Source organism: Nomascus leucogenys, chromosome 7b, assembly GCF_006542625.1.
Source record: "Nomascus leucogenys isolate Asia chromosome 7b, Asia_NLE_v1, whole genome shotgun sequence".
In the NCBI taxonomy this organism is placed as follows: Eukaryota; Metazoa; Chordata; class Mammalia; order Primates; family Hylobatidae; genus Nomascus; species Nomascus leucogenys.
In genome coordinates this window covers 58,562,203-58,586,498 of record NC_044387.1, presented here as the reverse complement: position 1 = coordinate 58,586,498, position 24,296 = coordinate 58,562,203, and the positions used below count along the sequence as shown (strand labels likewise).

Genomic DNA, 24,296 nt, shown 5'->3' with positions numbered 1-24,296 from the left:
GGCCGGGGGCGCCGGGGGCCCCCACTCTGAGCTCGCCGTTTCTTTTTTTTCTGCAAGCGAGGGGGGGGGTGTTGTTGGTATCGCCCCCTCCTTCTCCTCCCCCCAGGGGTGAAAGTGCAAGAGGAAGTGCAGCCGCTGCCATCTTTCCTCCGCTCCGAACACACGGAGCCCGGGGCCGCAGAGCCGCCGCTCCGCCGCCGCCTTCTCCCGGCCTGGGGAAGGGCCTACTCTGCCGCCGCCGCTGCCCGCCCGCTCCAGCCGCCGCCGCCGCCGCCGCCACCGCCCTCCAGGCTCCGGGACCCGGCCCGCGCCACCGCCCCCGTGCGCGCCCCGCCGCCGCCGCCTTCGCCTTTTGTTTCCTCCGCTCCGGCGCCCCCGCCCCGGCTCGCGCTTTGCAGGGGACGCAGCGCGCGCCCCCAGCGGGCCCGGGAAAAGCCGCGGCGCGCGCGCGCGCCTGCGCGGCGGACCCCTCCTTCTCTTCCCCGCGTGCGCGTGCTCCTCTTGGCTGCGCGCCGGCGCCGCCTGGCGGGCGGGAGGGGAGGTGGCAGGCGCGTTTGCAGGAGGGGCGCACCTCTTCGCTCGCGCACCCCCCGGGAAGGTAGACCGGGAAGGGGAGGCGGGCGGGCGGAGAGGAGAGAGCGGCGCGCAGTCCAGCGAGGGCGGGGGTTGGCTATGTGGGGGGTGGTGCACCCCGCAGTCTAGACAGTCTGATCGGGGCTGGGGGCGTGTACGCTCGGCGCACCTGCGAGACTACAGAGCCCCGGGCCGGCACGTGTGGGGAGTGTGGACACGTCTGCTGCGCCCCGCTTCTCGCTGCTTAGGGGAAGGGAGGGGGCGGGCAGGTGCAGCGGCCGGGCTAGTGGGAGGGGGCGGCGGCCATGGAGCGGGTGAACGACGCTTCCTGCGGCCCGTCTGGCTGCTACACATACCAGGTGAGCAGACACAGCACGGAGATGCTGCACAACCTGAACCAGCAGCGCAAAAACGGCGGGCGCTTCTGCGACGTGCTTCTGCGGGTAGGCGACGAGAGCTTCCCAGCGCACCGCGCCGTGCTGGCCGCCTGCAGCGAGTACTTTGAGTCGGTGTTTAGCGCCCAGTTGGGCGACGGCGGAGCTGCGGACGGGGGTCCGGCTGATGTAGGGGGCGCGACGGCAGCACCAGGCGGCGGGGCCGGGGGCAGCCGGGAGCTGGAGATGCACACTATCAGCTCCAAGGTATTTGGGGACATTCTGGACTTCGCCTACACTTCCCGCATCGTAGTGCGCTTGGAGAGCTTTCCCGAACTCATGACGGCCGCCAAGTTCCTGCTGATGAGGTCGGTTATCGAGATCTGCCAGGAAGTCATCAAACAGTCCAACGTACAGATCCTGGTACCCCCTGCCCGCGCTGATATAATGCTCTTTCGCCCCCCTGGTACCTCGGACTTGGGCTTCCCTTTGGACATGACCAACGGGGCAGCCTTGGCAGCCAACAGCAATGGCATCGCGGGCAGTATGCAGCCAGAAGAGGAGGCAGCTCGGGCGGCTGGTGCAGCCATTGCAGGCCAAGCCTCATTGCCTGTGTTACCTGGGGTGGACCGCTTGCCCATGGTGGCTGGACCCCTATCCCCCCAACTGCTGACTTCCCCATTTCCCAATGTGGCATCCAGTGCCCCTCCCCTGACTGGCAAGCGAGGCCGGGGCCGCCCAAGGAAGGCCAACCTGCTGGACTCAATGTTTGGGTCCCCAGGGGGCCTGAGGGAGGCAGGCATCCTTCCATGCGGTCTGTGTGGTAAGGTGTTCACTGATGCCAACCGGCTCCGGCAGCACGAGGCCCAGCACGGTGTCACCAGCCTCCAGCTGGGCTACATCGACCTTCCTCCTCCGAGGCTGGGTGAGAATGGGCTACCCATCTCTGAAGACCCCGACGGCCCCCGAAAGAGGAGCCGGACCAGGAAGCAGGTGGCTTGTGAGATCTGCGGCAAGATCTTCCGTGACGTGTATCATCTCAACCGGCACAAGCTGTCCCACTCTGGGGAGAAGCCCTACTCCTGCCCTGTGTGTGGGCTGCGGTTCAAGAGAAAAGACCGCATGTCCTACCATGTGCGGTCCCATGATGGGTCCGTGGGCAAGCCTTACATCTGCCAGAGCTGTGGGAAAGGCTTCTCCAGGTGAGGAAAGGCCCCCTCTTCCTCCCCTGCTACACGTATCTTAGTCCTGAAAAGGCTCCTGCCAAGATGTGGGGGTGCGGGATTTGTGGGGGTCACTTGACCTTATAGAGCCATGCCAGGTTTGGGTAGAGTGTTTTAAGGGTCCTTATTTTGAGATGGTATGCCTGAGACCTGCTTTCCATTCCCTCAGGGAAGTTTTTTGACGCTAAGTGTGCCCTACTGTCTCTCCTGGGGCCGGATTCCTCAGGCCAGAGCCACCGGACCTCACCATTCTTCTCCCAGGGCTCCCTTTGTGTTTCCGGCACCAGGCGTGGGGCCCCCTCTGGGGGCGGGAGACTGGGCTCCTCCAGCGACTTCCCCACTTGAATGGCTGCCGAGGGAGGGACTGGAACAAGTGCATCTGGGACTCCCTACACTCCTGAGGCACCAGATTCCCCAACACAGAACACTGGCCATCCTGATCAGTAGACTCCAGCTGTGCCTCTCACACCACCCTGGGATCATGGGACACAGAGCTGGTCACCCAGAGCTGCTGCTTAACACCAAAAGCTTTGATCTGCTCTGACCTGGTAGCTCTAGAGCCTAATGGGACCCACAGAGCCTCTTTATATTCTCAGGACAGAAAGGAATGGGGGCAGGATCTCTATGTAGGTTCACTTTCTAGTTAGCCTGTTGGGGAACTGAGGACTTGTCTGGGAGCAAAGGGTGGTTTTGTTTTTCTCTTAAAAGGCCGGTTTTAACCTGGATTGGAGGACCTTGTGCGTGTGAACGCAGGGATGGAGAACTCCCTCAGAGGGCCCCAACCGGGAACCAGTCTTACCGGTCAGGCAGCCCCTGTCCACCTGCTCAGGCGGGCATCTGGCTTACCACCCAGCTGGGGACTTAAGGCTCCACTGCTGGCCTCTGGGGACTGAATTCCATCCGGGTGGCATTCATTGGCTGCCCGTGGCGGGAGAGGCTGGGGGAGGGGATTGCTGAGTTTCTAAGGGGCTTTAGTCTGGACAATGAATCACACATACCCCCTCCTGGAAAGGCTGCAGTGAGGCAGCTCTGTTTCATTCTACTGCCACCGCCTCTGGTCCTAGAAAACATTGAGTTTCTGGTGGGGGGAACTGAGGGGGTGGGGAGGCAAGATCAGAGACAAATGCCCACTTCTCTTCCTCTTCCAGAGAAAACCAGGGCAGAGAGGCCTGGGCCTGTGGAGCCAGAACTGGGTGGTGACTTTGTCTTTGTCATGCTGGGGTGGGGGAGAGGGAGTCCTTTCCAGCAGTGAGTGTGTGTGTGTGTACACACGTATGTATGTGTGCTTGTGTGGTGGGGTCTGGCCAAGTTTCTAAAGTCCCTCTTGGTTCTCTCTTTTCCAGGCCTGATCACTTGAACGGACATATCAAGCAGGTGCACACTTCTGAGCGGCCTCACAAGTGTCAGGTAGGGGCTGGGCCAGGGCAGAGATGGGCTGAAGGAGATGTTGCTGTTCTCACGGTCGCAGCCATGAGCCAGCTGCTGCGTGTGCCCGGGGCCCGGCTGACTGCCCACCGCTTTGCACACCTCCCTTCTGTTCCTCCACCCTCCCTCTGCTCTCCTCCTTTGTTCTTCCCCCAGGCCCCCTTCCCCCACAGCTGACGTTCCTCCTTCCTGGTTGCTTGGTCCTGGTTCCCACCCTGTCTTTGCCTTCACTCTGTTGCTTGGCTTTCCTTTCCTGGTGTTTGCCGGCTCCTTGGATGGTGGGCCGTTTCGCACAGATGTTGTGTTGGGAGACCCGGCACTGCGCTGGGCCTGGTTGTTGGTTTCCAGCAGTTTGTAGGGACTGCAGGTTTTTTTAAAAGGGCTCCTGGTGGTCCAGCCAACCACTCTTCCCCTTTTCTGACCTCAATTAGAGCTCCTCCCGGGTCCCCTCAGCTTAGGGCACAAGGCAGTGGGGGAGGTAGGAGGTAGGGAGTGGGTGGTCCCCTCTCCCACACTGGCACCTGTTTAACCCATCCTGAGCCAGGGTTTCTGGAGGACTGGAGAGTAAAGTGGGCTCCTTTTCTTTGAGCTCTTTGCAAAGTAGCAGGTAGGGAAGGCTGGACCAGATAGATTCTCACCCTTGGTTTACCTGCTTGAACAATATCTGGGGGCCCTGCTGGTACCCAGAAGATTGAGTTTCCTCTCCTGGCCACTGAGCCTTCCTGTGTGGATAGCAAACACACCTCTGTCTTCTCGGTTATCTCCCCTCTCCCATGCCAAGTTCCCACCAAGTGAGGGCAAGCCATGATTGTGGGATATGCACTGCAGTCTCTGATAGGATAACTTGCTTCTCCTTATCATGTTGGTGGCAAGGGGAGGGGGTTCAGGGAGACCAGCAGGGAGGGATGAATGTGCCGTAAGTAGGGCAGAGCCCCTGGGGGTTAGGTGTGGACGGTGTTCACAGGTGCTGGGCTAGGCAGTCTCCCTGGAGGATGACCCAGGGTGGGCCTGCTGGGATCTGTCCTTGCCTTGCTGCCTTCTCGCTCTCTGTCTCTGATTCTCTCATCACAGAGCACATTCTGACTCAGGTAGTGTGCCGAGTAGCCCGGGCAGAGTAGGAGGAGCCCAGAGGGCAGTGGGGGCAAGCCCAGTGGCCTGGGGGGGTAACCTGCACTCTCTGCCCTTTTTCCAGGTGTGGGTTGGGAGCAGCAGCGGCCTGCCGCCCCTGGAACCTCTTCCTAGCGACCTGCCATCATGGGACTTTGCCCAGCCTGCTTTGTGGAGGTCGTCCCATTCGGTTCCTGACACCGCCTTTTCCCTTTCTCTAAAAAAATCATTCCCAGCCCTTGAAAACCTGGGCCCAGCACACTCCAGCAACGCTCTCTTCTGCCCAGCCCCACCGGGATATCTGAGGCAGGGCTGGACCACCCCAGAGGGCAGCAGGGCCTTTACCCAGTGGCCTGTTGGCTAGCCTGGGCCTTCCTGGAGAGGGTTGACACTGGAAGGGAACAGGAGTGGCATTTGGCCTGAGACCCCTGCTTTTAGGAGAGGCTAGCAGGGTGGTTCCTGCCCAGCATGCCCAGCTCCTCCCTGGGTGACTTGGAGTCTTTCCCATCTCAGAGCCCCCAAATGGGGGTAGCAAGGAGCACCTTTCTGGAACCCCCTATAGCATCCGAGTTTCTCTCTGGGCTCTCTTGCCTTTTCCCCCCTTTCACAGGTGGCACCCCTGGGCATCTGTCCTTGCCTAGGTGATTTTGGAGGTTGGTGCCTTCCTGGGAACTAGCCACCAGCTTATCTGCTTCCCTTCCCCTGGCATCACTTCCCATAGGCCTGGGGTTTCTAGACTGGGGCCTGGTCACCCGTTTCCCCACTCCGGGAGTGAGTCGGCCTCCAGAGAAGACTGGCACAATTCCAACTAGGGTCAACCCATGCTGCCTTCTGCCCTTCCCACTCAGATCTAGATCCTGCTTTCATTTCTTGCTAGTGAAGTAGACTTTTCTGTTTTTGAGATTTATTAGCAGGTCTGCTCAGGAACCAAACTAATGAGTAGCTTTATATTGGGCCACCCCAATATATGGCTTTGGGGGGTGAAAAAGCAGATGTAGACCCCCTCCCTTGGATCCCATTGGTGTGCCCTTTAGCACCCCGCAGACTCTGCGGGGTGAACAGGAGTGATGATAAAATTTTTCATTCTAACATTTGAGGCTTTGTGTGTTTTGTCCTTGGTCTGTGTCATAACACTGACATCACTGTCCCTTGGTGTACAAATGCGCTCCTGCCCTGCCCCTCCCAACATATACTCTCACAGACCTGCTGGCCCCTCCTCCAGCCCTATAGCCACAATTCCCCTAACAGGGACCCAGCAGGTGAAGACATGCTGGCTCTCGTGCTCTGGGCTGGCCAGCCAGGTGTGCCTGGGCTTGGTTAAACAGCAGGGGCATCTGTTGGCATGGTGTAGGGATGCTGAAAACATAAGAGGTGAAGAGATGGCTCTCTGAGAGTTCATTCCTTGGGTTCCCCACTGGCTAGGCACAGTCCGTATTGCTCATCCCCTCCTGATGCCAGAGAGAATGAAAGAGGCCAGTTACAGAGACTAGTGCCATAGCTTAAGTAGAAAGGCCATCTGAATGTAGGGGCAGGAAGCCTCAGGCTTGACAGTGGCATGTCTCTTTGGGGCTTGGCCTGAGTGTCCTTAACTGGCCCAGATGCCCCAGGTACTGCTGGATTTAGGAGCTTAGTGGGCTGGGACATTTCCCCCACATGGAGTTCAACCTGAAGCTGAGAGGCTGGAGCAGCTCAGACCTCCCTAGCTTCCACGGGCTCCACTTCTTGGGGGCTGGTTAGAGAAGGAATGCCTTGAGATGGGCATATGCTCGAGAAGAAGGGGGCCAAAGAGCCCAGAGAGCTGAACCTTCATGCATTGCCCTTAGAGTTTTCCAGGGCTGTGGGAGAAAGCTGCTCGAGACTACCCCTGAGGCTGCCTGAGTTCAAGGGCTACTAAGGGTGGGGGTGTGCACTAGTGCCCTTGGTACCACTTGGGCCCCATTCCCAAGCTGCTCAATCCTTAGGAAGAAAAGCTTTAGGAAGTCTGGGAAGGGAGCAGGACTGGGGCTCAGTGTTGAGTGGTGATGACTCACACTCAGGGTGCCTGGGCCAGGACCTGGCAGGCATGGCCCTTAACTACAGCAGGCTGTCTAAGCACAGGGCTGTGGGCCTGGCAGCTCTTCCGAGTGCCACAGGCAGTCAAAGCATTCTGCCTCTGGCTCACTCTCTTCCCATCAGTGTCCCTCTGTCTTCTCCCTGTCTCTAGGACAAAGAATGCTCTTCTCCTGACACCCCAGCATGGAAGTTCTGGATGTTCCCTTTGAGATCTGTCTCCCTCCGCCCCTTCTCTCCTGGGTTGTGTGACCAGGCTCTTTCATGTTCTGTGTTGTCTGAACTTCTGCTGTGCCTAGACTTTGGACTTTCACAGGCTCCCCAGAAAACCTGGGGACTGCAGCAACAGAGGGTCAATCCCGGCACAGAGAAGCCAACAATCACTTCAGCTTGGCTTTGAACACAGGGAAAGCGTTTGTCATGTTTGTGTTTCTTCCCCCAGCAGCAGATTTACATTCCTAATTCTGTTTGCTCAGGCGAAAGTTAGCTTTCATTCCTTGAGAGATAATCAATGGAGGACAGGGTGGGGGAAGCCAGCCCAGTCTGGGATTTTAATTTTGCTTAGCTAATCCCCAAATGGATAAGCCACTAGTGGATAATTGAAGTTTGGCTGTCCATCATCTTTAGGTAGCAAAGCATGACAAGCAAAGCCTTTAGAGGACAGATCCCTAAAGAAGGTTGGCAAGAGAAACAAGGCATCTCTTTCCTATCCCTCTTGTGGCTCCCTCTCCTAGAGACTGTGGAAGACAAAATCCTGAATGTGCTTTCAGCCCCTGAGTAGCTGGGACTACAGGCGCCCACCACCATGCCTGGCTAATTTTTTTGTATTTTTAGTAGAGACGGGGTTTCACCATATTGGCCAGGCTGGTCTCAAACTTCTGACATTGTGATCCACCCGCCTTGGCCTCCCAAAGTGTTGGGATTACAGGTGTGAGCCACTGCGCCCGGCCTCAGCCCTGTTTTCTTACACCTGATCCATGTTGGTTCCTTTGAGTTCTGAGGCGTAGAACACACCCTCTCTCACCATTGGAGGGGTGGTCTTTGGGTCGCTGCCTGGCAAAGCTAGCTCTTGTCCCCAAATAAACCAACAGGTGCACCTCTCTTTCCTGGGGGTGTTTATGCAGCCCCTGCCCTGGTTTAGAGACTGCTGGGCTGTGTAGAGGTTCGGAGTTTTTTTCTGCTACTGTGGCCTGTCACTGGGTCATGAGGTCCCTGGCTGAGGTGGTGCCCACCTGTGGCCATGAGAGCAAGCATCCATGGTGCTTTCTGACTTACCTACATGCTGGAATTTCCTTGCACAAATCTGTTCACCTTTCCCTTTTGGGAGTCCTGGCTGCCAAGTACTGTACACTGTGTTATAAAGTATGAGCACCTTTCACTCAGCAGAAGCTCCCTCTCCTGAATCTGGAGATGGTAAGAGCACAGGCTCTGGGACTGGTTCTTAGTCCAGCTGTCTCATATCCTCTCAGGGCCTCCACTGGCCCAGCTGTAAACTGGGAGAGATCAGAATCCCCCAGGGTGGCCAGGAGGATTGGTAAAGTACTGGCCTGGGTGTGGTGGGGGTGGGTGTGCTAGACTTTCTTTAGTAGCTGAGTCTTGTGTTCTAAGCACGTTCACCTTCTAAAGGTTTCCTCATTTATGATATGAATACACTGAATATATAAAACAGATAAAAGCAGTATGTCATTGCTACAAATTCAGTTCAAATGTATAACGTATACTTAAAAAGACAATGACAGAAGAGCTAGGTAGGCTGTGCTAACGTACACAGATATTTGGGACTGGGGTAGTAAACAGTGGTGTATTCTACCTTAACAGCATTGCATGTGTTTGTTTCTTGCTATGGCTGTACAGTAAGGAGATAGTTAGATGTCTGTATGTGGTGACAGTGTTCAGCCACTTACCTTGAGCTCTCAGGTTCTCAGGATGTGCTTCTGTTAAAGAGAGATGGCAGAGGCAGTTCCGTTCTAGCACAAGGTAATGGGGTGGTCTTCAGTGGGTTACCATTTGATCTGTGACGCAAAGGTGAATGTTGCTTTCTCTTACAGTTCTAAAACAGTAAACACACACACAGAAAAAAGAAATGAGTCAAAATTGACTAGAACCCATGAAACACCTCCCTGGAACCAAAATAGCTTGAAAGCCAATGGATTCAGCTCTTCTCAGGGCTTTCACAATATTCTGTGACCCCCACGGCTGGAATGCCTTTGCAAGCTCCAGCTGAGGAAGGGATGTTGTGAGGAGACTGATCACTGGTACTAAGTCAGGTCCTCAGGTACAGGAAATGCCTGCCAACCTGGGTCCTCCTTCCAGGGTGCTGGTTCTGACCTTCAGCTCAAGACTCATCCGATCCGGGGGCCTGGCTGTGAGTTGGTGCTCAGCTCACACCACAGCTTTCCAAAGCCACGCTGTCTTGGAGGGTGATCACACAGCTTGCCTTGGAGGGCTGCTGTCAGGATGGGTTGCCTGAGATAAGTGCCTCTAAAAGGCTGAGCACCGTGCCTGCCTGGCACACAATGAATGCTTAATCAATACAGGGTAGTATCATTATCCTTGCTGTCACCAGCACTTCCCCAGCTTAACGTTTCACAAATGCTTTTTTTTTTTTTTTTTGAGACGGAGTCTTGCTCTGTTGCCCAGGCTGGAGTGCAGTGGTGCGATCTCGGCTCATTGCAAGCTCTGCCTCCCGGGTTTATGCCATTCTCCCGCCTCAGCCTCCCGAGTAGCTGGGACTACAGGCACCCGCCACCATGCCTGGCTAATTTTTTTGTGTTTTTAGTAGCGACTGGGTTTCACCGTGTTAGCCAGGATGGTCTTGATCTCCTGACTTCGTGATCTGCCCGCCTCAGCCTCCCAAAGTGCTGGGATTACGGGCGTGAGCCACCGCACCTGGATTTTTTTTTTTTTTTTTTGAGAGGAAGTCTTGCCTTGTTGCCCAGGCTGGAGTGCAGTGGCACGATCTTGGCTCACTGCAACCTCTGCCTCCCAGGTTCAAGTGATTCTCCTGCCTCAGCCTCCCAAGTAGCTGGGATTACAGGAGTCTGCCACCACGCCCGGCTAATTTTTTGTATTTTTAATAGAGACTGGGTTTCACCATGTTGGCCAGGCTGGTCTTGAACTCCTGACCTCAGGTGATCCACCCGTCTCGGCCTCCCAAAGTGCTGGGATTACAAGCATGAGCCACCGCACCCGGCCCACAGAAACTTTTGAAGCCTCCGGCACTTGTTCTGTCTGCTAATTCTCACATCGTCAGAATTGCCACTATCATTTAATGGGCTGCTTTTTCAATTCAAACTCACGAAAATATTATGAAGAATTATCTCTGCACTTTGTCCTGCCTTTCCTTTCCATTTCCCTGGCCAAGACTAATGTCACTTTTGAATAAAATGAATAAATATAATTCTTTGTATAAAACTAGGGGAAACCCAGGGATAGAGAACAGGAAGGCTGGTTTATATGCCAATAACTCATCTGTAAATTCATGTAAATGTAATTCTGTGCATTATAGCTAATGCACCTAAAGTCAATTCTCAATGTCTAAGCATGAGCAAATGTGTAACTCTTCATTGTGTAGAGGGGTATAGAGCTTAGCTTGCCGTGTCCTGGGCACATTTCCCGTAGTCATTTAGTTAGTACCAGTGATTCTCACTCAAGTGTCCCGTAAGGAGGCACCATGGGAAATAAGAGCAGCCTCTTGGCATTCTGGGCAGGGAGCCTGAGCCAAACTCTAAAGCTGTCTTTATAAAGGGAGGTCATGTGATGGCCAGAAATTGCCTTTGCTTCATGGTGCACTTGGTGGGGAGTCAGGTATGGGGTGCTGGGTTTCACATCATCCCATTTTCTTTTCTGCCTTCAGACCTGCAATGCTTCTTTTGCCACCCGAGACCGTCTGCGCTCCCACCTGGCCTGTCATGAAGACAAGGTGCCCTGCCAGGTGTGTGGAAAGTACTTGCGGGCAGCATACATGGCAGACCACCTGAAGAAGCACAGCGAGGGGCCCAGCAACTTCTGCAGTATCTGTAACCGAGGTAATCTGCCCACTGTTTCCTCACTTCCAGAGGATGGGCCTGACCGTGTATGGGAGGCCTAGGGGTGTCTCAATCACCCTGCCTCAGACTCCACTCTTTGCACAGCCGTCCCCCACTTCCCACTGAATGATAAACACCTTCATCACCCAGCTAGCTATTTGCTACCTCTTCCTTCCCAAGAAGCTTGGGGTGCTTAGAATGGGAAGTCCCAGGAGACCAGTAGGTCAAAACAGGAGAGGCTCTTCCCAAGCTTGGGTCCATAACTCTAACCTGCTACTCAGATGGCAGGATGGATGCATTTTGCAGACACCACTGAACCACTGAGGTTGGTGGGGGAGTTCGTAGGTCCCACAGTGGGAGAAAAAGAGGTTGGTCCGGTTTGAGAGCTTTTGCTGGTTGATTCACTGGCATATGAAATTCAGCAGCCAGGGAAGGAGGTAGAGTCTGGAGATAAACAAGGAGCAGACACTTTCTAGCACAAGTGGTCAGAAGAGAGCCCAAACTCAGGTAGATTGTGGCTTTGAGAGAGGAAAGTGGAAGGTGCTCTAAGCAGGGCAGCATGCTTGAGGACAAGGTGGGCCTAAGTAGTGTCTAACTCTGTGGCAGTGGTGTTGTGTTGGGTGAAGTCAAGCCTGTCCCCAAGGTTCTGCCGGGTCTAGTTGACTGTTGGAAGTGCTAGATGTTTGTGTTTTGCAAGCACAGCATCAGTAGAGGCTTGCACTGTGTCTGTGCTAAAGGAGGTTGGAGCAGCTATCTGTGAACGTGAGGATGCTTCTGCATGGTGTGCTTTGCTTTGGCCAGTGGGGAGCACTGGGATGTCCTTATCTCCTGGGGCATTCTTGCTTGTCCCAATGCTTCTGAAAGCCTGCTTAGTGGGTTGAGCACTGAACCAGGAGTCAAAAGACCCAGGGTTTAGTCCCAGCCTCTCACTAGGTGGCCTCGAGTTCTCTCATTCCCTCTCTAAGCTTGAGTTTCTTCATCTCTCAAATGGGGTTAAGAATAGCCCCCTTTCGCACCTCACAGGGCTGTTAAGAGGATCCCAGGAGACAAGATAGGTGAAAGGAGCTGCACACTTGGGAGACTCTGTCCTTGCACTTTGTAACAATGTTGGGAAAGACATGCTTGTTGACACTCTGGGTTGGACCAGGCACAACACTCCTGCAGGCCTTGGTGGAATCGTTGGGTGCCTGTGCTGTGTTCATGTGCCCTGAGGTCCACGGTGGAAGGAGATTGCTGAGTAGCTGGGTGTTCTTGGTGTCCTGGAACTGGGTCCCTCCTTGCAGCTTCACACCTGGGGTTTGTACCACCAGGACACCTGCTGTGAAAGCAGGGAAGTAGTAGTGAAGGTCTCTTAAGCTGTCTGTTCTGTTTTCTGACATGTCAGTAGAGCCCATTTCTGACAGGAGCTTCCTCCAGGTTGCAAGCGGTGGGCTTGCGCATGCAGGGAGATTTATCAGGCTGTGGCTGACCATCTTGACTGGGGCTGCCCCAGCCCTAGAAATAATATCGTTTCTTGTCTTGCTTCATCCTAACCTGGCTTCCTGACAGCTCCCCCAGATAACTCAAAACCTGCTGTAACATGCTGTTAGCAGGCATTTTGTCAAGTTTTCAATATGGAAGTTCCCAGACCAAGAACTGGGGTCAGAGACCAGAGGCTGAAAACTGCTGAGTGGAGAAGGGTGCTCATGATAAAACTCAGAAAGCCCAGACCAGATGGTGGAGTAGGGCAGGAACTGGACAGGAGACCCAGGGCTACAGCCCTTGAAGCCCAGCTCTGGAAGAGAGAAAAACTGAGAGCAGCAGGGACAGTGGGAAAGTTGGCCCAGTTAGGAAGCAGCTGATGTGGCAAAGCCAACAACTATTGTACATCAGGATTTATTTTCCAAGGGCTGGTAAAGAGAACTTGGGCAACAGCCATAAGCTACATGACAGGAATGGAGAATCCAGAAGAGTAAACCAGAGTCTACTTTTTCTCAGAAAAGCCAAGACTGGGTCTGGATCACAGGCCAAACATCTCTGGGTCCCAGAGCCAGAGCGGGAAGTCCCTTTCCTGCAAGAAGACTAAAGAAGGTGCTGGTCCAACCCATGCTGGGTACTCAGAAGGAAGAGAAAACAATTGCAGTTTTTATCAGAAGAGAAGGAGCAGGATTCTACTCCTGGACTCATTCCTTGGGCAGAAATAGGAAGAGACAAAAAAAAAAAAAAAAAAAAAAAAAATAGGAAGAGGATAAAGTTCTTTCTGAGCATCAAAAACATTGAGACATTGGAATCAAACTGCAGAGAGCTTTGTGTCCTCCTTTGCCCTGCTGCTACCAAGCCTATACCTACAGGAGAGGTTGCACGAATAAATGAATGTTCTTATCTCTGCATGTGTTCAAACAAAGGCTGAATGTCAGAACAGTTAAGATTGAATCAGGTGAACTTCCAGGTGCTCTCAGATCCTTCAATCCCAACAATTCTTCAACAGTTGACTTAAGTATCTACCTATAGATCTGTCTTTTTCGGTTTTTGCCACAAAAATGACTCCTGGCTGTGAAGAATGGCAAAGAGGAAAGGCAGCCTGACTCCTGCAGCCTCACACGTGAGTCAGATGCAAGTTGATGAGATAGATGACTCTGGCTTTGTCATAAAGACATACCAGGATGTGTATGATACTATTTGTAGAGGAAGATCATTTGCAGTGGAGGGAGTATTATGGCTAGAAAAGCTTGTTCCCACATTTTTGAGTTGAGGAAATCAGTTGAGTTGAACAGTGGAAAAGGGAGAAGGCCCTGGCTGATCACCATGATTTTCTTCCTTTAAAGTTTCTGTAGCAGGATCTTTGTATATATGCCTATGTGCTGGTATGGTGAAGAGGAATAGATTATCAGGAATCTGCCTTTGACAGAGACATCTGAATGCAAACATCATTGCTTGAAAGGTAGAGGAAGCCTTCTCCCCAGTCAGAGGTAAGCACACAAGTGGATGGATGCAGGGAACCTGCTGTTCCCCTGGACTCACATCAAGCTATGTAGGCCCACTCCAACACAGTGCACTTGGGAATGGCCCCTTCAGGGTTTGGACAAGGAGAAAGCAGTCCCCAACCCCTGCATGGGTGTGGAACCTGCCAAAGGATGATTTGCTTCTGGAGTGCCAAGTGCAGGCACACCAGGCAAGAAAATGCAACTGAGGAGCAATGGCCTTTTGCTAATAACACCATTGTCTCTGGAGTGAAAGGGCCGGTGGCTTGCTGGTTGTAGTGGCAGTCATATGTGTGCTCAGCATCTCCATTGCGTGGATGGCTGGATCAAGCTGCCTCTTTGGCTCTGGATTAATCAATGGTGAATGGGTGGGTAAGTTTAGAATTCCGGCTAAATATGTCTGGCTTCAAAGACATATTCTGCTCAGAAGCTCAGCTTCTGTTTCATCCTAACACTTGGCTGCTGAGTTGCTCTGTGTTTAAATTCTAGGCTTTAAGTGGCAGCTGTGGATCCACTCCTACCACCCCGCCATGTGGTTTTGCTATAGATAGTACAGTCTGCAGCTGGGGTAAAGTCAAGAAGACTCAGCCACGTGTTTCTCAGACTGTTTTTCAGGAAAACTCAGCAAGACAGTTTCGCTCTTGTTGCCCATACTGGAGTGCAATGGCGCGATCTTGGCTCACCACAACCTCCACCTCCTGGGTTCAAGTGATTCTCCTTCCTCAGCCTCCCTAGTAGCTAAGATTAGAGGCATGCACTACCACACTAGCTAATTTTGTATTTTTAGTAGAGACAGGGTTTCTCCATGTTGGTCAGGCTGGTCTGGAACTCCCGACCTCAGGTGATCTGCCCGCCTCGGCCTCCCAAAGTGCTGGGATTACAGGCGTGAGCCACCGCGCCCAGCCAAACTCAGCAAGTTTTTATTGAGCATCTGCTGTGTTCTCTTGGTATAGCTCTCCCAGTAAGGAGTAAACATAATTCCTGGTGCTCTCCCGCTCCTTTCTGTCCCCTTTTGATTGCAGCGGACCTACTCTGGTTCATCACGGGGAGAGAGCTTCATGCTATTTTAGAGACCCCACAAGGGATTAAAAAACTAAGGAAAGGCTGGGCACAGTGGCTCATGCCTGTAATCCCAGCACTTTGGGAGGGAGGCCGAGGCGGGCGGATCACGAAGTCAGGAGATCTGAGACCATCCTGGCTAACATGGTGAAATCCCGTCTTTACTAAAAATACAAAAAAAATTAGCCGGATATGGTGGCGGGCGCCTGTAGTCCCAGCTACCAGGGAGGCTGAGGCAGGAGAATGGCATGAACCCAGGAGGCAGAGCTTGCAGTGAGCCGAGATGGTGCCACTGCACTCCAGCCTGAGCGAGAGCGAGACTCTGTCTCAAAAAAAAAAAAAAAAAAAAGGAAAAAATTACCTTCTAAAGTGGTATCATCATATTATCAGAAAGTTCTGATATCTTGTACTGATTGGTGGGAGCCAATGTCTCCTGGTTCTGCTTTGTTTTAGGGGACTCTACAGTACCACCCCAAGGGGCAGGGCTAACAGCCTCTTTCCTATTAGCCTTGTCTCCTCACTCCTGACTACAGCCTCCCTCTTAGGGATGGGACCCTCTTACACCAGTCTATACCCATGATCAGCCTCAGGCAGACCACTGTGGTCATAGCACAGGACAACTTGCTCTACCAGGCAAGGCAGGACACCAGCACCTGGTCTAGACAGATCTTTGAAGTAGCTGTATTGGGAAAGGAAGGAAAATTGGCCCAATCCCACATTTCCCTTCAGAACCACTAACTGCTGCTGTCAGAGGAGAACTTGTTAAATAAAGTTCCCACAGGCCAGCTCTGTTTTTCCAGCAGCTTCCATTCTAACATACCATTATGGTAGAAAAATACATGAGTGTAAATGGTAATAATGAAACCTATTGTAAAAGTCCACTGGATATTTCTAGGGCTCAGGGCTAAGACACAGGAACCAATTAACCCATTTATGCTGGAGGTTACAAACTTTTTTGTGAAAAATCAGACTTTAGCGATGATCTTGAGCAGTAGGATATAAATAATTCCTACAAGGTTAGCGTCCCAATAATGGAACATGAGGCATAAGTGGGTTAAAGCATCTGCCCAGTAGCTAAGGGCCAAGTTCTGGTGGCACATGATCCTGGGGTTGGAGTCCAGGCTCTGCCACTCAGTAGCTGTACGTGTGACCAGGTTACTTAACCTCACCAAGCCTCTTTTTTTTTTTTTTTTTTTTTTTGAGACAGAGTCTCGCTTTGTTGCCCAGGCTGGAGTGCAGTGGCGTGATCTCGGCTTACAGGTGCCTGCCACCACACCCAGCTAATTTTTTATATTTTTAGTAGAGACGGGGTTTTACCGTGTTAGCCAGGATGGTCTCGATCTCCTGACCTCGTGATCTGCCCACCTCAGCCTCCCTAACCACACAAAGCCTTTTATTTCTTTATCTGTAAAATGGGTATAATAGTAATCTGTAGCACAAAGGGTGTTGGGCAAATTCTGTAGAATAGTGCATGCAGTGTGCTGGGCCCTGGTGTGCCATCAGCACTTGCTAAAGGTGAACCTTTATTACAGTTCCAGCAGCATTCAAAATGCCATGCCAATTCAGACTCTCTTAAAACAAATCTCGTGCAGACATTACACAGTACTCTTCAGCCTCTGACCCTTTACCCTTTAGCAGTGGATCTCACTGTTATCCTGTGACTGTGTAATTTTGAAAGCGAATGGAAACACCTGATAATGAGTCAACCCGATCTGAAGTGGATTAAAGGGACACTGTCAGGGTGCTGGCACCCTAAGTGGGCCTTATACTAAAAAGCTTCAGTTCCTGCTAAAAGCACCTTCTGATCCTTGACTACAGTGGGGTTTGATGGTATACCTCCTTCCTGTGAAACCCAAGTCAAAATCCTTTTATCAGCCTGCCTGATTCTGTATCCTTGGATGCATGGCTGCTATGGAAGTTGGCCCAAGATCTGTTCATCCCAGCCTGAGATATCTCGTGGCTCAGACTGACCGAAGCATCTGGGAGGTGGGCTGGAACAGTCCCAAGAAGGCCGGATTGTCCTCCCCCAAAATAAAGACAGAGATCATCCCTGTTTCTTCTCCTGTATGCAAACCTGGTGGATGCTCCAAAATCGAACCAAAACACTACCATGAATAAGAGATGACTGCACTCCTCTGACACAACTTCCTATTTTTGTCTTTGTTCTTCAAAAGGTCTAAACAGTTACTAAATCCTGTTATGCTGAAGGTGGGGAAGTTAGAAAAATAGAACATCTCCTGACAGGTAGAAGACGGGATCCTTGGAGGCGTTCCTTTGGGATTTCATTTTACCTCCATCTCGTTTGTTGTCCAGTTTCCTTTTACAAGGATTAAGCAGGCATCCTGCTGGCTAGAATCCTGTGGCTTCCCTGGAGCCCCAAATTCTTGTCTAACCACATTTCTAGTCATGGTTCCTGCAGGAGACATCCACTCAAACCACCTGTTACTGAGGCACCAAGCAACCCTAGAGGCAGTTGGCCTCTGGCCCTAGCAGGAGCAGGATCTCAGGCCATTCCATCAGGCGGCCAGCCTCGGCCCCTCACTGCAGCCTTGCAGAGTGGGCTCTGCAGAGAAGCCAATTTGTGGACAGTGCCACCCTCCATCGTGAGTCACATGGCTCATGTGGTTGCAGCCATTTTTGAGCCAGGAGGGGGCCCCTTCTAGGTGCAGCTGACCTGGGAATGCTAGCCAGAGCGGCCAGAGGAGAGGAGTGGGGGAAGGAGAGAGGTATCTCTTGCTGGCCGCGGGATCTCATCTCCTTTTGTCTTGTTTAGGTTTCTCCTCTGCCTCCTACTTAAAGGTCCATGTTAAAACCCACCACGGTGTTCCCCTTCCCCAGGTCTCCAGGCACCAGGAGCCCATCCTGAATGGGGGAGCAGCGTTCCACTGCGCCAGGACCTATGGCAACAAAGGCAAGCGATCCCTTGCTCTGCACTTTGCTTCTCTGCGCAGACTGTGTTGTGGGGGCGCTGGGCTGGGTGTGGGGAGGCGGGAAGGCTGCCAGTTTTCTGGCTGCCTTGAGGAGACTCAGAGATCTGAGTGGCAGTGGCCTCCAGGACAAAAGTCACAGTGGGTATCTCACTCCAGGGCAGTGAGTGAGGCTTTAGGGCACTGCCGAGATCCAGCCTCCGCCTCCTCTTCCCCAGCCCTCCTCCCTTCCTCCTGGCCAGCCCCCACTGTCTGGAGCCCTGCAGGGATGCCCCGGGCCCTGGGCAGAAGAAGAACCCTGCATGATGAGTCACTATGGGCCTGTCACTGCCTGCTGCCCTTTAGGATGGTGTGGAGCTGCGGCTGAATGCTTTCTCCTCTTTTGACCCAGTGGGCCGGTGGGAGCCAATGTCTGGCTTCTCTCACAATAGGGGTGGTTGGTTACTGTGAGTGGCCCTTTCTGGAGAGCCTCTGGCTATGGTTGTGAGATGCATGGCAATAATGAGCTATCTGACTCCTCTGACTTGGGAGTTGGTTTGCAGAAAGCTCCCCAGGCCCACCTTCACTTGTTGATTCAGGTTGTTTTGTGGTATGTCACATTGTTGTTGCCTTGGGGATGAGGCCAGGGGCTTGGCAGATGGTAGAAACAGCAGAGATGGCATGCTCCATGCTCCCATCACAGACCTCCCTTCCCGGCATGGCTCTCTGGACCCAGGCAGGAAGCTGCTGATTGGTGGAGGACTCCAGTGTGGGCCGGGCAAGGCAGAGCAGCCAGGGTTGTCTCTTGGCCCAGCTTGTCTGGGGCCTAGGGTGGGGACACCCAGCCGACTGAGTAGTATAGAGTTGCTTTCAATCCCTGTGCTTTGGCTGCTTGGCCCTGGAAAGGTTTTGGCAGAAGGAAGGCGGTAAGGACAGGGCTCATGTTTGCAGCATTAGGAAAAGGATTGGCTTCTGTCTGAGCCATTGATGGGGTCTACCCAGGTTGAGGACCTAATGGCTCTGGTTTTGCCTGTCTTGCTAGGGTGCAGCTAGTCTGGTGCAGGAGGCGAGGCTACTATTAACACTGGCTCGGCATCATCAGAATACCAATTTTACCCCCAGAGGCACCCAAAAGAGCGCCTAGGAGTTGGGGGTCTTTGAGTTGTTCTGGGCAGCTGTAGCAGAGTTGCCCTCTCTGTATCCCTTCCTTGAAGCAGGCTGAGATGACGGTGAGCAGTACATGTCCAGCTGCATGAAGAGTCCACAGCAAGGGAGGCTGGCAGCCCTAGGGCCCTGCCGTTTCACCCCTGTAGGCACTCCAGGCTCCCAGACTGACCAGCTGACCCTCCGTGGGTTCTGCCAGGGCAGTGGCTGGCTAACGGCTGCCCTCCACAGGTCTGTGAGCTGGCCCCTCATGACCCCTCCAGGAGGGGGCATCTCCAGAGCCTGGCCTCATCACTCTCCTATATTTTGTTTTTTCGTAGAAGGCCAGAAATGCTCACATCAGGATCCGATTGAGAGCTCTGACTCCTATGGTGACCTCTCAGATGCCAGTGACCTGAAGACGCCGGAGAAGCAGAGTGCCAATGGCTCTTTCTCCTGCGACATGGCAGTCCCCAAAAATAAAATGGAGTCTGATGGGGAGAAGAAGTACCCATGCCCTGAATGTGGGAGCTTCTTCCGCTCTAAGTCCTACTTGAACAAACACATCCAGAAGGTGCATGTCCGGGCTCTCGGGGGCCCCCTGGGGGACCTGGGCCCTGCCCTTGGCTCACCTTTCTCTCCTCAGCAGAACATGTCTCTCCTCGAGTCCTTTGGGTTTCAGATTGTTCAGTCGGCATTTGCATCATCTTTAGTAGATCCTGAGGTTGACCAGCAGCCCATGGGGCCTGAAGGGAAATGAGGCAGCTGCTGTGTCCCCACAGAAACAGCCATTTGGGGACTGCTGGGAAATGCTGTGAATGCGGAGGGAAGTGATGTTTGGGTTCTGTAGCTGAGAGATTTTTATTCTTTTTTAACTGCCCCCCAACCCCACTCCAACTCCTTCTCTACCACCCATTCTCCCAATGGTCTTTAGAAATAGATTTTCATCTGATATTCTGCAGAAATATCAATGAGACTTGGTATGGGACAGGAGCAGAAAACACTACATAGGCCTCCAAGGCAAAACCAGTCCCAGTTTCTCTAATGGGAAGAAGCTGGAATTCCTGGTGCTGAATTCTTAGTGACCCCAATCCTATACCCAAATCTATGATATTCTGGGACCTCAGTGATTTTGGTCCCCTCCCACTTCTCTAGTTCGTCATCCTCCCTTCCCATATCCTTCAAAAGAACCACACTAGGGTCTCCACTCACTTATACAATGCGGATGCCCAACTGTTTTTAAGGAAGCCAGAAGCATCCTATGGACCATGGGGTGAGTGTCCTCCAAGAGCCCCCTGAGCTCAGCCCTCTGCCTGGAGGGCTCCAGACCTTCCTGAGCCCTGCTTGGAGGTGAGCATTTTCACTGCTAGGACAAGCTCAGCCATTGAGGACACCCCCACCCCAAATTTCAGTTCTTATGTGATTTTAACCATTCAACATGCTGTTGGGTTTTAATTCTCTAATTATTATTATTGTTATTATTTTTTAGGACCAGTTGTAGTGAATTGCTACTGAAAGCTATCCCAGGTGATACAGAGCTCTTTGTAAACCGCAGTCACACATTAGGGTTAGTATTAAACTTTGTTTAGATGTACCATAATTAACTTGGCTAGTTGATTGTTTGAAGTCTATGGAAGAAATAGTTTTATGCAAAATTAAAAAAAATGCCAGTCTGGTCAGGGAAGTAGGGGGTTTCAATGCTGTTGGGAACCAGGAAGGTGGGACAGCCAACAGGTAGGGACATTGTGTACCTCAGTTGTGTCACATGTGAGCAAGCCCAGGCTGACCTTGTGATGTGAATTGATCTGATCAGACTGTATTAAAAATGTTAGTACATTACTCTATCTGCTCCCTTGAGTCCAGTTTTTCAGCTGTGGGGGTCTTTGGGACCCAGAGGTGGGCAGTCCATACCCCGGCACCTGGGGTGGGAGTGGGATCCCAGGAGACCCCTTTTCCACTTCGTTGCACCAGTTCTACTGGGATTGACAGGTAGATGGTCCCACTGAAGACTTAGAATGCCAGAATTCACCCATGTGTTCAACAAATATCCACTGCTTGTCTTTACTGCTTGTGTGCCAGGCATGGTTTCATGCTCTTGGGATATGGTGGTGAACAAGACACCACTGTGAGGCTTAATGGGAGAGACAGACAACTTAAATATGAGTTCAGATAATGAGAAATACAAGGAGAAAAACTGGGCAAGGTGAGGGGACAGTGACAGCAGGAGGGTGAGTAGGGTGGACCAGGGAGGTGTGAAGTGAGGTTGGGGCTCTGGGAGGGAAGACTTATAGAGGGGATCTGACATGGCCTACCCAGCTAGCACCTGAGGAGGGATGTGGGCAGGGACTCCTCATGGCCAAGGGGCTCTAAGAAGCTCAGCAACCTGTCTCCCCCACCATGTTATCTACCTGATGTTAAGTAAAAGGTTGGTGCGCCGTTAATGGTGAATGTATGAAGAAAAGAGGGAAAGAACAACAAACAGGAGGCAAGAAGTAAGCACTATGGAAAATTAATAGGAATAAGAATGAGGAACAAGAGGGGACAGACAGACTTAAGGCACCCTGGGCATCTTGAGAAATCTCAGGGAAGAGGGAAACCCCTAAAAGGATAGAGACAGCATTTAACTTCCAAGCAAGAAGAAAACAAACAATGGTAAAGGAGAGAAAAACAGACCTAGGGGAACAAACAGCACAAAAATTTTTAGACCCACATTGGTATCAGAATTACATTGTTTTTTGTTTTTTTTGTTTTTTTGAGACGGAGTTTTGCTCTTGTTGCCCAGGCTGGGGTGCAGTGGTGTGATCTCGGCTCACTGCAACCTCTGCCTCCCAGGTCCAAGCAATTCTCCTGCCTCAGCCTCCTGAGTAACTGGAGTAACTGGATTAAAGGCATGCGCCACAACGCCTGGCTAATTTTTGTATTTTTAGTAGAGATGGGGTTTCACCACATTGGCCAGGCTGGTCTCGAACTCCTGACCTCAGGTGATTTGCCTGCCTCGGCCTCCCAAAGTGCTGGGATTACAGGCGTGAGCCACTGCACCCTGCCTAGAATTACATTGTTCTGGTGTAAAGGCAAAGACTCTCAGCTGAATTTTTTAAAGAACAATTCTAAGCCATTTACACAAAATCCTTGGTAAGCTGCTGGGCTTTGTAGACTGTGTGGAATAGAGGCTTAGGCCATTAGATGTATCAAAGGAAAGGGTGACCCTAGAATGTGGAGGCCCTGTGGACACGTAGCTTTGTGACCACCACAGAATCTGGTCACACCCACCGAGTGTTAGAGAACCTGGCCTTGAACCAAGGACTTGACTGGGCCAGCCCGAGTTCCTGAATTCATTTTAGTTCTGCTCCCTGGAGACCTGTGAGCATGTCCATGGACAGGTAGGGACCACAGGTATTAGAAAGGAGCATCTGTCACATGGCAGGAGGGGAACAACAGAGCAAGCAGGCTGTTGCATCTTCCAAAGCACTGCTCCCTTGGCAGCCTGAGCTTTGGGAGGCCAAGGCGGGAGGATCACTTGAGGCCAGGGGTTTGAGACCAGCCTGGGCCACATAGTAAGACTCCATCTCTACAAAAAATGAAGAACAGCTGCACCTGGTGGTGCCCGCTTGTAGTCCTAGCTACTCAGGAGGCTGAGGCAAGAGGATCGCTTGAGCCCAAGTGTTCAAGGTCACAGTGAGCTATGATCACGCCACTGCGTTCAAGCCTGGGTAACAGAGTGAGGCCCTAACTCTAAAAAAAAGAAAAAAAAAAAAGAACCACCTGAGCTTTGGCTGTTCAGCTCCATCATCTGCTCTCTGCCAACCTTGGAGAAATCCCTAAATCTCTGAGCCTGTTTCCTGATCAGGTCTTTTGTGAAGACCAAAAGAAACCATCATCATGAGCTAATCCTCTGCACAACCTACAAGGTTGGTTTCATTATTCTATTATCAACCCCCTCTTGCAGATGAGGAAACAGGCTCAGAGGGATGGAGGAACTCCCCTGGGTCACATAGTAAGTGGAAGCGTCAGGATTCAAACTCAGGTCTGCCTTGTCCTCAGGCTTTACTCCTAAGCTCCCAGTGATAGTTTCTGGTTTTTTGTTTTTTGTTTTTTCTTTTTTAGACAGAGTCTCACTCTGTCACCTAGGCTGTAGTGGTGCTATCTCGGCTCACCTCCACCTCCCGGGTTCTTCTGCCTCAGCCTCCCAAGTAGCTGGGATTACAGGCACACGCCACCACACCTGGCTAATTATTTTTTTGTATTTTTTGTAGAGACAGGGTTTCACCATATTGGTCAGGCTGGTCTGAAACTCCTGGCCTCAAGTGATCCGCCCGCCTTGGCCTCCCAAAGTGCTGGGGTTACAGGCGTGAGCCATGGTGCCTGGCTCACGAGTGCCTCTTGGAGGAAATTTCACAGCCATGCCCTCTCCTACCTTGAGTGACAATGATCAGCACTCACTCTAAAGGTACCTAAAACTTACCCAGAAGTATCACTAGTGTCTCACAAATCCCTCCTGTCCATTGGAGGAGGAAGGCTGGCGGGATTCCCTCCAGTTTACATAATTTATGTGCCTGGCTGCTGAGCACCTGGCAGCAGTGTCTCCAGAATTCTACTCCTTATAAACCCTACCTCTCAGTCTCTGCCTACCCTACTCTGCACCTCTCCAAGAGTGGAGGGCGACTGGTAGATGGTGTGAAATGATTTTCACTGGGGGAAGGTAGGAGGAGGGCAGAATGATTAATGTCTGGATTTGTATCTTTTGCTAAACTGCTGTGAAAGGAAATACCAAATATTTAAGAGACTAATCCATCCTAACAAAACAAGTTTCCTTTAAGGACAGGGCAGTGCAGAGGTAGGAGCCCCTGAAATAAAACTTCTTTGTATTGCTGTGAATGGGCATACCAAAAAAATAACTTATTTTTCCTTCAGGGAAGTCTTCTGCCCTCCAAAATCTGGCACCCTACCCCATGGCCAGTCCATACTAGGCAGAGGTCAGAGCCTGTGGCAGCAATGAAGAGGGACTTCGAGATTATTAACATCTCCCTCCCTCCTTCCAAGTCAAAATCTGTCCCCTGAAGCTGCTGAATGTTTTGGAGTCCATGTTAAGCAGCACAAACTCCATGAGCTGTGGGGCTTGTGTTTCATTTTTCAAAGCTTTTCTTTGGATGATGATAAACTATTGCTTATTTGTGAAGTTTCCTCTGCCTCTAAAATACTTATCTCTTGTCTAAGGAACTTTTTCAGAAGCTCAGTTCAGATTGCCCCTTGCCTACAAAGCTTTTCCTGCCCCCTCCACAAGACAGCTTATGTGTATTACATCACTACCGTGTGCCAAGCACCATGACAGGGGTCTTACATACATCAACAACCCTGTGCGGTAGGTACTATTTTATTCTCATGGAGTCCCAGAGAAGCAACTGCCAATGTCACATAGCTGTGAAGTGGCAGAGCCAGGACTTGAATTCGG

At 52.1% G+C, this 24,296-nt stretch overlaps 1 protein-coding gene across 4 annotated transcripts; it reads left to right on the top strand.

The window, feature by feature from the left end:
* The first annotated feature begins 137 nt into the window (after positions 1-137).
* On the top strand, positions 138-20,691 carry PATZ1 (POZ/BTB and AT hook containing zinc finger 1). Of its 4 annotated transcripts, none has more exons than XM_030816127.1 (5): positions 138-2,149; positions 3,514-3,577; positions 10,608-10,779; positions 17,637-17,709; positions 19,189-20,691. In XM_030816127.1, exons 1-5 carry the CDS (start codon positions 879-881, stop codon positions 19,220-19,222), a joined length of 1,614 nt encoding a protein of 537 aa, XP_030671987.1. In that variant the 5' UTR covers positions 138-878; the 3' UTR covers positions 19,223-20,691. The 4 variants fall into 4 exon arrangements, with proteins under 4 accessions (XP_030671987.1, XP_030671985.1, XP_030671986.1 ...); XM_030816125.1 differs by having other exon boundaries at positions 17,572-17,709; XM_030816126.1 differs by lacking the exon at positions 17,637-17,709.
* Positions 20,692-24,296: the final 3,605 nt, after the last annotated feature.